The 12,401-nt window shown below is 46.1% G+C and overlaps 1 protein-coding gene across 1 annotated transcript in view; it reads left to right on the forward strand.

The window, feature by feature from the left end:
• Positions 1-12,401, forward strand: part of MYBBP1A (MYB binding protein 1a) — a 56,723-nt gene that overhangs the window by 33,237 nt on the left and 11,085 nt on the right. The window contains exon 24 of the mRNA XM_032707732.1: positions 8,973-9,086. Coding sequence (XP_032563623.1) covers positions 8,973-9,086 — 114 coding nt within the window. The remainder of the gene's footprint in view (positions 1-8,972; positions 9,087-12,401) is intronic.

A 12,401-nucleotide genomic window follows, 5' to 3' on the forward strand; every position in this document is an offset into this window, starting at 1 on the left:
TAGGAGGGAGCTTTGATTATTAATTTTTAAATGATTATTTAATGATTTTTTCTCCCCTCCTTTCCCACCTGAAGGAAGCAGCTGTACGTGTGCACACTTGTATTGGGCACAAATGTCCTGTTGCAGTGAGCAGACTCTCCCAAATGGGCTCCTCTGGTTAGGCAAGTACAAGATGAGGCTTTTGCACTGACAAAAACATCCTCCAGAGCACTGTTTGATGTGAAACCAAGCATGGAAAAAAATTCACTTCTCAACAGCAGTGGAGAGAACATGATTTGCAGAGTCCCTGGTTAAACAAAGCCTTGATGGTTTAGGGCATGAAGTGTAAGTGCTGTATATATGGTCTGCAGGCAGGCTGACTGCTGGTCCTGGGATTTCTGCTGCCTCAAGTACGTTTAAAACCCATCCTGGGTGACTCTGTCAGTGAATCAATGAGTATTTTTACCTCTGGGGTCAAGACTGACACAACTCATGTAGGGCATCTGCATTATATAAAGGTAATTTCTATCAGGTGTAGCTCATCCCACATTTCAGCCAGGTTGAGCAGTGGTGGTTTAAGTGCTCGTGTCTTGAAATAGCTGTTTTCAGGTTGTGGAAGAGGATGTGTCAGTGTAGCTAATGGGATAAACCTCCTGTGGTATGGACAAGTCCTTGGCTGCTGCAGAATGAACTGAACAGCCAGTCTGATCAATCAACAGCTGCTCCTCAGAGCCTTGGGAATAGCAGTGGAATTGTATAGATTGCTTAACTTCTCCTTGCTGCTGCTGGAGCAGGACATCTGAGCCACGGGTGAAGGGGTTTATCAAGGATAATGACAATTAAGAGGAGAGGGGGGTCAGCAGAGGGGGTAGGAAGATGGAGGTTTCTTCAGCCAGTTTGTCTCAGCTGCTGTCTTCCAGGGACTTTGTTCTTTTTCAGAAGCAAAGCGCAAAACCGGGAATCCAAATTAGAGTATCCAAAGTGGAGACCAAGAATCCGTGGCATTTGGCTTTTCCTCTGCGTGCTGGCATTTTAGCAACAGATTTCCACCAACCCCAAGGCCATGGCTCTTGAGCCTCTCTCTGGAGGTGAGAGATCCAGTTCACCCTGCTACAAAGCAGGTGAGCAGGTGATTGCTATTCCATTTTTTCCATTGCTGAGGTAGTGGCTGGGAATTTGGCCCACACTGGGAATTACTGGGCTACGTTCCAGCAGCTTAAGAGGACAAACAACCCCTTGTGTTTTGCAAACTAGACTGTTCACCTTGTTTAGAAACCAGCCATAGGGGGATGTTGGGTTGTTCAGAGGTCTAGAAATAAAAGTTACATAAAAAAACCATAAACCCACCAGGGTTCATTGATAATTTCTGCCCTTGGGGAGGCCTAAACAGATCATCTGCACAATGATGATCGAAGGAGCAGAATGTGTCTCGTGTGACAATTATTTTCAGTGTGCTAATATGCAAGCTGTTGTGAGTGGTTTAAAGGTTCCTGGATGGAAAGTATCCTGCCAGAACTGTGGAAATATGCTTTTTTTATTGGGAAGGAAGAACCAGGTACAGGCAGCTTTGCCCTGAAGCTGGGGAGCAGTGGGGGTTGGCTTGTTCTAAACCACATTGCAAGGGCCTGATGACGTAGGATGTTTGGTGGAGTACACTGAGGGAGATTGCTTTGCTCGTCCAAGGTTGTAAATGTGATTTAGGTGTCACTTAAATGCTTACATGTTGTAATTAACCAGCCTTGCAAAATTTTTCTCATCCATTTGTCGCAGGAACTTATTTAAGCTGTAAACATCATTTGTTTTCATCACTTTTTGGCAAGGAGAGTTTTATTCCTGGGCTCGTAAATCTCCTGTTTGGGTGGGTTTTTGGCAATGCCAGACTGAGGGAGGGTGAGGAGGAACCTGTCTTCTGGCCCAGAACGTGATGTTTGGGGCACGGGGAGGGTGTGGGAGCAGGGGGTGGTGGATGGGGGGGGTGGGGGGTTCTGTTCAGTGTTTACTTCTCCTGCATTTTTGTGCCTTCTCTGTTCCTGGGAGCAGGAGGGCAGACCTGGAAACGGGCACCTGACAGTCTGACAGCTTCTGTGCTGCCCAAATTGTATCCTGCTTGTGTTCTGCCTGCCTCAGACAGCAATATCACACCTTGTCAGGGCTGCTGAGGGAACGTCTTGCAAAAGCCATTTGATTAGTCTGAGGACACTGGGTTGTAGCAGGAATTACTGAATTCAGCTCCTGAGTCTGGTGATCATACAGAAGACATTTTCATGCTCTTCCTGGGCAGTGTGGGCTCTCTCTGACTGTGCTTTCAGGCACCAGGAGTCTGTCTGGAGACTGGCAGTGTCTCTGGGCAGGCAGGACAGAGGAGGCAGCCAGGAACAGGGTGCAGGAAAGGCACTTTCCGGGTCCCTTGTCAGAGGGATAACTGTGTAAAATTGGGGTAAAACTTGATGTCTGATTTATGATGCTGCCTTGGAGCACTGGCAGCACATTTTTAAACCAAGAAATAGTCATGAAGATGCTCAGGTGTCCTGGCATGGACAGGTCTGCACAGTCAGATCTGCCAGCCATGTTCTCCCAACACCCCTACTTATCCCAGAAGGCACAAGCACTTTCCACTCTGAAACCTTTTAAAACACCTGCTAAATGACAGTCTTGGCTCCACTGATCATGTGCACCTAGTTTCAGTGGTGGTGAGGAAGTTAAAAATTAATTTTTGTTCTCAAAATAGCTTTCTTAAGCCACAGCCAGGGCTTTGCCTTATCCTCCCTCCCCCTTCAATTTGAAAGTATATATGGAATGTGTGTGTGGTGTGTGTGTGTGTGCATGTGCCATGTGTGAAATACTGCAGATACAGCTTGGGGATTGAGGAAAAGTGATTTGCCAAATGTTTCTTAATCACCTCAGGTTTTCACTTTTCATATCTAAAGCCTTTAAATAAGCTTAAGCAGATAGTTGGTGTTTGATCCTTGTTCAATGAGTATACATGTTAAGGATCTTGAAGGATAATTTCTTGTTTGTCCTTGAATTTAGAAAATCCTGGTTTGCCCCTCTTCTCACCTCCCTCTGAGGAGGAGGCCATGGAGATGCTCCCAGGGCTGGAGCCCCTCTGCTCTGGAACCAGGCTGGGAGAGCTGGGGGTGTTCACCTGGAGAAGAGAAGGATCCAGGGAGAGCTGAGAGCCCCTTCCAGTGCCTAAAGGGGCTCCAGGAGAGATGGAGAAGGACTTGGGACGAGGGATGGAGGGACAGGACAAGGGGAATGGCTTCCCACTGCCAGAGGGCAGGGTTGGATGGGATATTGGGAAGGAATTCTTGGCTGTGAGGGTGGGGAGGCCCTGGCACAGGTTGCCCAGAGAAGCTGTGGCTGCCCCATCCCTGCAAGTGTCCAAGGCCATGTTGGACAGGGCTTGGAGCAACCTGGGCTAGTGGAAGGTGTCCCTGCCTGTGGCAGGGGGTAGAACAAGATGATCTTTAAGGTCCGTTCGAACCCAAACCATTCTGGGAGTCTCTGGTATATTCAGCAAACACTGAACTGCCATTGCCTCCAACAGCCTGCTGGGAGTTTGCTGTACAGAACAGGTCCATCATTGTGGGCCTTATTCTCCCATCCCACTCATACTTTGTCCTTTTGAATAAGCTTTGAGGCTGTTCCTAACTTGAACCCTGCCTGCCAATCTGTTATCAAACAGTTCATACATTCAGAAGTGCTCAAATGCATGAAACAAATGTGGGAGAGAAGTTAAGTCCTGAAACTCAGGAGTGCTCTGTTGGAGCCTTTGTCTCCACCCCACATCCAGTGTAAATGCAAAAATAAAGTAATTTGGCTGTAGGAGCAAAAATGAGGGTAGGTTGGCACTTACTTCATGGCTTTGCATGCTTTTTGTTTTCTTCTTAAAAAAGCTTTGACAGTAATTGGAAGAGACTTTTGCTGTGGTGCTCTGGATCTCCTGCCCTGCAGTAGTAAATGACAGGTTTTCTCCTGTAACCAACAGTCCTGTGGGCTGGAGCTTGTGGTGGGCTTGGGTTCTGGAGGGGGTTGGTTGGTGTTTTAAACACATAACAAATCGCAGACAGCTGAGGAATTGATGTCAGTTTGATTATTCCTTGACATTCAAAGAAAGCTCCTTTAGCATTTCCCGTATCCTTGGCCTGTGCTCTCTCCCCAGCTCTCCTGGTGATGTTTGTCACGAAGGCAGCGTGTGATTCATACGATTGCAGTCTCAGAGGGCTTGGGAGGAGAGAATTTCTACAAGTGCAATTATTTATGCCATATCCTGTGGCTGTAGAATAATCTTGATGCTGAGGATTGTACACTGCGAGCTGCTGTTTTATACCACTGAGTCAGAGGTGCTGGAGCTCTGCTGCAGCAGCCTGGGAGCCAGAAGGGAAACACCAGTGCTCTGAAATACCGGGAGCCCCTGTGGTGTGATACCATTTTGTCTCCTGGACTTCCAAGAGCAGTGAAATGTTGATAGCACTAAAACTCCTGATGCTTCTTCACTTCTAAACAGTATCTGAGTTGCACAAGCAGTTAATTTTCCAGGTAATGTTTCTTCATAAATATACATAAATATGTATATTTATATATATATATATATATATAAAGGCAAACAGATGACAAGTTTCATGTTGACAAATTTTGTCCATGCTGCAAAAAAGTAGGCCAAAGATGGGGAAAATCCATCTTATCCATCTTGATATCTTTGGTAAGCATTTAGACTCCCCACTGCTTCTGTTACAGTGTGCAGGGAGGTCTGATGTTGTTCAGACATTGTCCTGGGTTGTATCTACTGAGAGTTTCTTGCCTGCCATGTGCTTCAGACAAGCCAGGCAAACTTGGCCCCCTCTCCTGGAAGCTGGAAATGCCATCAGGGAGTTTGGAAGGGTCAGTCAGCTGTGGCTTGAAAACTGCTTTGAGCTCAGGCAGCAGAAGAGCTGCGTGAAACTCAAGAGTTGGTGTTTGGAGTGTTGCAGTGCAGGCACATCTCAGGTTCTTGCTCCTCTGATGGTGGCAGTGTTACTGCTGATTTCAGTGTCTTTTCTCATGGGACTGTGCCAGTGTGGTATCTCTTTTCACTTGCTTGCAAAGCCACCTCCAGCCAGCCTCCTGGAGCACTTGGGACTGAAAAGTGTTTCTTTTTGCATCAGAAACAAATGCCCTCCTATTAAGAGCGTGCTTTTCTTTGAAAAAACAACCCCTGAATTTAGGTCATGCCTTCATCTCTTCAGGACTGCAAACAGAATCTCTGCAGCATTGCAAAGGCTTGTTTGGTTTTGTTCTTTTTCTCTTTCCCAACTGCAGGAGTTGAAAGACATCTTTATGTGTTCCCTCCATCCACTTCACCCAGATGGTGACTGGGGAGAGCAACTTCTGACCTACCTGTGCTTGATACCTGCTTTCAGTAGGAAAACAGTGGCTGGATGGGTAGGGGGTTAATCCATTGCCACATTTCATAGTCAGGCCACATATCCTGTCCTTTCCTGTGCAGGGTAAAGGTGAGTTGTATAACCCAGCAACCCCAGCTCACGTTCCTTTTTGGCATCCAGCTAAGGTGTGTGAGCACACCTGGGAGTTACCAGCACTCCTTGGTTACTGCAGGGAGCACGTCTCCTATTCCAGAAAGAAATCTTCAAGCCTTTACACTGAATGGGATTTTGTGTAATCATTGTAGATAAGAAAGAAATTACCAAAGCCACAGAAAACCCCGGGATCAGCACTGCCCTTAGTTATTGTTTGTTCTCTGCTCCCACGTGGGCTGATAATGAGCCTTTCTGCCTCATTTAGTCATATGCCTGATAGATATATGTGGGAGTGTATATGTGTATCTACTATCTCTGCTTGGATAGACTTCCCTTGTATTTATTTTTTACTGTTTTATGGCTTTTCTCTTTAAAAACTGACATTAAGCAGAAAATATTTGATTAGGTAACTGGGTGGCTTCTGGTGCACAGGAATACACTGCAGCATTCTCCTCCCTTTGTAAAAAGCTCTAATGTTGCTGTCAACTGCTTGTAACTGTTCTCACACCTTCCATTCCAGAGACTGTGCGTGTGGGGGGATGACAACCTTCTCAACTGGACTGGAGTTTGGTAGCTGGGACTCTTGAATCTTCTGCTATTGTTGCCCATTTGTGAAGTGTTGATAATACTTGGCTCTCTCATAGGGCTGTCAGGAGCACAGCAGGCTTGATTTGGCACTGAGAAAATGCAAAGAGTACTCTGATAGTTTCAGGAACAGCCTCCAAAATTGCCAAATGCTTGTTAGACAGTCCAAAATATGAGTGTTGTTGGGGAGAGGAGGAAGGGAGAGGGGCAGCTGGGTAGTTGCTGAGCTCCAGGTCTGTGCTGGATTTTGTGGGAGTGCTTTTCAAACTTCAGATTGCTGCTGGCCAACCAATAAATAAGTATTTATTTTCATTGTTTCAAATGAGAAAAGTTGTTCACACTTAGTACTAAAATTATCATTGGGTTAAAAAACAGTCAGGAAACAAGATAATGTTGAGCAGAGCAATAGCGACGTTTTAATTATGTGAAGCTCAAAACCCATATTTTCACTTTGCTGGAATCTTAAAACACAGTCTGGAGGTGTGAAAGCTCTGAGTGTGACAAAATTACTAAAGAGTGGTAGCACCAGTCAGGATCCTCAGGTGACTGGGTGTTCTGACTTCCTCATCTATGACACACAGAAGGGAATGTTCCGTGGTGGGCGGTTTTTTTTCCTTTCTTTTAAAATTGTTTTCAAGCTTAGTGCTTACTGAGGACTAGGTCATGTTCAGCAACTGTTCTGTTCTCAGTGAACCCTTTGAGTCTTAGGTCTCCAGTTCCTTTGGATGGCTTTGATTCCCTTCCAGTTCTTTTCCTGCTTGACTTGCAGTGCTCCCACCCACTGCTGACCGGAGCAGGCCCTTGTCACTGGTTCCTCTGGAGTAAATCTGTAGTGCTGAGGTACATCAGGGCACCTTAACAGGACCCTTCTCTCAGCTTTGCACCCACTTGCAGTCTGAATGTGTTTGTAATTGTCAGAGAGCAGCCAGTGCCTGGAGCTCTGTGACCCTGCCTGAGCCTTTCAGAATGAATTATGGTCTTTCATCTACTCCGAGGGTCACGTTCCCTTTGTAATTGCACTGAAGTGACTTTCCACTACATTTGGTACATGCATGCAGACATGCCATAATTTGTTCTGTAAGACACAGTCTCTCCATAATTACAAGGAATATGTGAGCCTGCCTGCCTTGGAGATGGCATTAGGGTGTTCTCTCTCATTAAATCAGCATAAATCTTGACGTGGTCTCATTGGTTCCCTGCTGCATTTCTTGCCCTCCAGTAAAGAGCAGAATTTCTGTGTGTGAGTGAGAGCTCTCTCTATTTGGATAATTCTTTTCATTGGCCACACTGGTGCAAACTGGAGGTGAGATTACAAGGATGTGTGATCTTACTCTGTGCTGGTATTACCCAGTGAGGGATCTGTGTTCAGTGTCCTGTCTCTTCCAGAAGCCTGGAGTGTGTTGTATAGGAAGCACAGACCTCCTTGAGCTTGTGAGGTGTTCTTGTTTGACTGCCTACAACTCTGGATGGTCTTACTGCTCTCAGGAGATCCAGGGATTTCTTTGCTCACTTTGAATTATTCAGAAAATAGTTCCCTAAAAACATTTCAGTAGGAAGTGCTGGTACCATATGGTCTGTTTTTAGCCTCCTGCTCCATGTTTTTCAGGTTTCTTTGGACCCAAGGGGTACCAGGAGGCCAGGTTGGGTATCACCAGGCTGCTTTTATTCTTGAGGTCTCTTAGACTTTTGATCTCAATGATGTCTTTGATAAGGAGCTTTACAGACTGTGAAATGTGGTTTAAGAACAGCAACCCTTGCTTTCTTTGGATTAGATTAGCTCTTATTGTTATTCCCTGTGATTTTGGTATTTGTGCCTGCATTCAGTTTGAGCTGTGGATGGCAGCTGGAGGCAACAGTTTTTCTTTATATATAAGTAGAATTTGCTCACTAACTCCATGCTGCTACAAAAAATTCCCTTTTAAATCCTCTAAGCTATTTGCATTAATCCTCATTACTGTATTTTGTGCATTTGTATAATTTGCTTTTGCCTATTGCTGCATTTTTCTCTTGTACCTTAGAAAGCCTTAAAATACAAGTTCTGGCATGGAAAAGGCCATGTTAGAAGATTGCAGATAACTTGGTTTTCTAGTGGCTGTTCTTTTCCTTGCTGTTACTGTGGAGGCTTAATGAGCAAGTTTGACTCCAGGGCAAGGCCGAGGCTGCTCTGAACAGCAGTTTCCATCAGGATTCCTTTGAAATGAAGCATCTGTGAACCTGCCAGCTTTTATTTTTTGTTATTGGTGCCTCCTGTGTTCATCAGGGCACGGTAAAGGGTGCAGCCACACAAAGGTGCTGCCTGGAAACTTGGGGGGACCGATAGTGATGCACTTGGAGCAGCTACCAAAGCATGTTTTGGATATTAATGCCTAAATCTAGAAGTGGCACGATCCCTCTGCTGCCCTTTGACCTCCTGTTTTATGTATGTGCTTTAAACCAAAACCACCACCCTGTCTCCTGAGGAATGACTCTGTGAGGGAACAGAGAATGTTTTCTAACAGAGCCTTAAGCTGATGGAGGGTGGGTTTAGATGGGATATGGGAAGAAGTTATTCCTTGTGAGGGTGGTGAGGTCCTGGCACAGGTTGCCCAGAGAAGCTGTGGCTGCCCCATCCCTGGAAGTGTCCAAGGTCAGGTTGGACGGGGCTTGGAGCAACCTGAGCTGGTGGAAGGTGTCCCTGCCCGTGGCAGGGGGTGGAACAAGATGAGCTTTAAGGTTCCTCCAGCCCAAACCATTCCATGCCATACCTGTTGGTGAGGATATGCAGCATTTGTAACGTGGCATCCCCTGGGTGCTGGGCTTGGCTCCTTGCTTTAGCAGAGTATTTACGTTGCTAAGACCTTCCCTAGAGAGTACAGAGTGTCATGTTCTCCTCTCCCCTTTCTCTTTCAGGCCATGGCTTGTTTGCTTCTCCACAAGGTTCTGCTACTTCATGAACTGAAGCTCTTCGTGACAGAGGAGGAGTGGGAGGAGTTGATCAGCAGAAGCATCAGCCAAGTGACAGAGGTAACGAGCTCTGACGTGCCACATGTGCCGACAGCGTGTAACGGGTGCTGCTTTCACTGCTGTGCTGCTCGGCCTCAGAGCTGCAGTCTGGGCCTGTGTCAGCTTAAGTGGTCTTAGGGGCCTTGTGCCTGCTTGCAGCAGGTGTGAGCAGTGCCCACCAGGATGGCAGAATTATTGTAACATCACTGATCAGGTGGATTTTCACAGAGTGCAAGAGGTGTGCCTGGTGCAGCTCAGTGGCACCTGTGTCTGGATCCAGTAGACAGAGCTCAAGTTTTAGGGATACACTCATACAGATCAATTTAGGGTGTTTTTCTTTTTTCTTTTATTTTTTTTTTTAATTGAATGTGAAGGTATTGGGAGCATTAATTTCAGGACATGTCATGGAGGTTCTGTATCAGAATGAACTTTAGGGCCAAAGAGGTAGAGCTGAGGTGCACTAGACCTTTGGCTCCTGGTGCTCTGCAGGCCTTCTGGACCAGACTCCTGTGCTCATATTGTTTATCAGGGAAACCTTAAAATACATTGGAAAATAAATTTGGACAGAAAAAACAGTGACAGAATTTGCAGGGCTGGCTCCTGAGTCATGGCAAGGGCAGATTGTACCGGAGGAGAGTTCTTAGGTGCAGCTGTTACCTGGGACATGGTCTGTGGGACAGGAGATGGAAGAAGCAAATGCCATTCATTTGTGTTCTTGGGGACTGACGTGGGGTGAACCAGGCAGCCAAATTAATGTTGTGAGGTGGTGACTAAACTTGATGACATGGGAGATTCCAGTCTTGGAGTTCCTGTGTAACTGTAATAATGATCTCTTTCTAAGTAGCTTTCATCCTCTACTTACTTCCTCAGATGCTGGTTATGTGGTAATTTAGGCTGTGCTGTAATTTGCTGTATTGGAACAGAACAATAAGATCTGTTTCCTTTGGTCAAGGAGGGACAAAATCTAAGCAAATCTAAATCAAGGAATTTAAAGGTGCTGTTTATAATTCTTGAGGAATTGGGTAATCCTGGGTTTCATTACATAGTTTTTATTTAATGATTGCATCAGGAACCCAATGGGTGGAGTTAGGCATGATTTTGTTACTCAGCTACATAAAACGTGCCACTCCTCCCAGCCTGGTCATCTCCATGTGTCTCTCTAGAAGCTGAATACCTGCAGGACTTGGTGATGCACTGGGAAACCACAAATATTTACAATGCCTTTATGTTGTTCTTGTCAGGGAAAGTTTAACATCTTGCAGCCCAGCCAGGATTTTAATGAGCTTTGCTACCAAAGCTTCCTCAGTGCCTCTCATTTCTGTGGTCATGTGTGTTTAAAGAAAAATTCCTGAGAAATACTGTCAGTTTGTTTGGGTTGTCCAAGGTTTACCCTGTGGGCAGGAGGGCCTCCCCTACTGTTAACTGGCAGTGGCATGTAGGTGCTGGTTCTTTTTTTGGCCTGAAAAAGCCCTGAGATAACATTTTTACACAGTGCTGTTGGTGTTCATGCATGTACTGGGTTTTGCCTCCCTTCCTGCTGCTCCTCCCCTGCACTAACCCAGTGCTGGCCATGGGGCTGGGGCAGCTGCATGTCTTTAAATGTTGTTGTAATTAGGAGGGATCAAGGTCTTTATATTCCACATAACATTTTTGATTCATAGCCAAAAGCTGGCACTTGTGCTGCAAAACTTTCTGCAAAGCTGCAAAATGTATTCTTGTCTCTTTTTGGTGGTGCAGAAACGCTCATTTAATTGGTAATAGCTGTAAAAACATGCAGTGTCTCTGTGGTGTGGTAGAACAATACTGGTACTGTCAGTGATCTCCTCTGGAGATGGTATAAAATCCCTTCTAGCAGAAGTAAGATTACTTACTACTTGTTACTACTACTGATACTGAGTAGATGTAGAATCTGTAGAAAGTATGTGTTTGTCAAAGATTATTCCACCATTAAAATAATTCGCTAGAGAGTTTATTAGCCCTGAACCTCCAGGTGGAAGCTGTGTGCTTGACTGAAAGAGAAGCTGCAGGTTGGGTGGGAGTTCCAGGGCTGATGTTGAAGTTTTGAGGTGAGTTTGTTTGGCAAGAGCTTGGGCTGAACAATAGCCCTTTCTGTCCCTGATAGCCACACACTCTCCTGCTTAGCCAGAGGGCATGTGCAGGACTGTGAGTTTCTCCTGCAGCTCAGTCTCATCCCTTTTCATCCAAGACTTGTCTCCATGGGCCATTCCAGGTCAGCCATGATTTCAGAGGTGAGAGTGTAAGCAAATAGGTGTTGACATGTGAGTGCTTTCCAGTGAGAACCTGGACTGAGAGCTGGGTGATGCTGTGGAAAATAATGGAGTTCTACTGCCCTACCTCTAGTGGCAACATCTGCATTTGTTGTCATTGGTCATTCCTGCCACTGTCCCTCACAAATAGCTGTTTTAAGAGCAAAAAATGGTAATGTAGAATTTTATACCTTTCTTTGTCCCACTGGAGAAGTCTGCAACTCTTTAACTGATGTCTCCTTGTTGGTCACAAGGAGACTGTCACCTGAAGGCTTTGCTACACTGTGTCCTGGGTCAGTTTTGCAGCTCTGGGGCTGCAGGATTGCCATGGCAGGTGTAAGGCTGGGAGAGGGGATGGGAGGTTATCTCCTGGTGCCTGCCTGCTTGCCCTGTCCCCCCTCAGGGACTGCATTGCCTTCCTGCAGAGATCCCTTAGTGAGGAGCATCCTCACCCGGGGAGCCTGGGATGGGTTTAGGCACTGATATGTGCTGGAACTGGGGAAGAAGCAGTGGGAGAAAAGTGCAGTCTTGGATATCATTGAATTATGCAGGCAAAGCTACGAGGCAGATGAGGGAGAATCAATGGCCAGGAACGTTAAGTGAAGAGACAGCTTCCCAAAATAGCCCCGGCCGCTGCGAGGCAGTGGCTCTTGTGCTTACATAAGCCAACTTGACCTTATTTGTTCCCACATTGTTTAAGCATGCTTATAAAACATACATCCCAGCCATGAGGGATTCATGTTTGCCATCTCCTTACTGAGAGTGAGGCAGGTCTCGATATCCCAGCAGGTACTTTGGAGTTGTCTCCTTCTTGGGAGAGCCCTGCTTGCTCTTGGGGCTCTTGGCTCGTGCTGCTGGCTCAGCTGGGCAGAAAGTCTCCTCCACAGCCCCGGGACTGCAAAAGGTGAGGGAGCAGAGAAATAGCTCTGGCACGATTTTGTTGCATCCCAAGTCCTAAATAGTTACTTTACACAAAGCAGAACCTTGCTGTGGTTGTTCAAGTCTGTTCTAACGTTGGGAGTGTGGATGGCTCGGTTGTGTTCGTGGTGTAAAGAAAGAGTTGCTTCAC

Source organism: Chiroxiphia lanceolata, chromosome 20 (assembly GCF_009829145.1).
Source record: "Chiroxiphia lanceolata isolate bChiLan1 chromosome 20, bChiLan1.pri, whole genome shotgun sequence".
Taxonomy (NCBI): domain Eukaryota; kingdom Metazoa; phylum Chordata; class Aves; order Passeriformes; family Pipridae; genus Chiroxiphia; species Chiroxiphia lanceolata.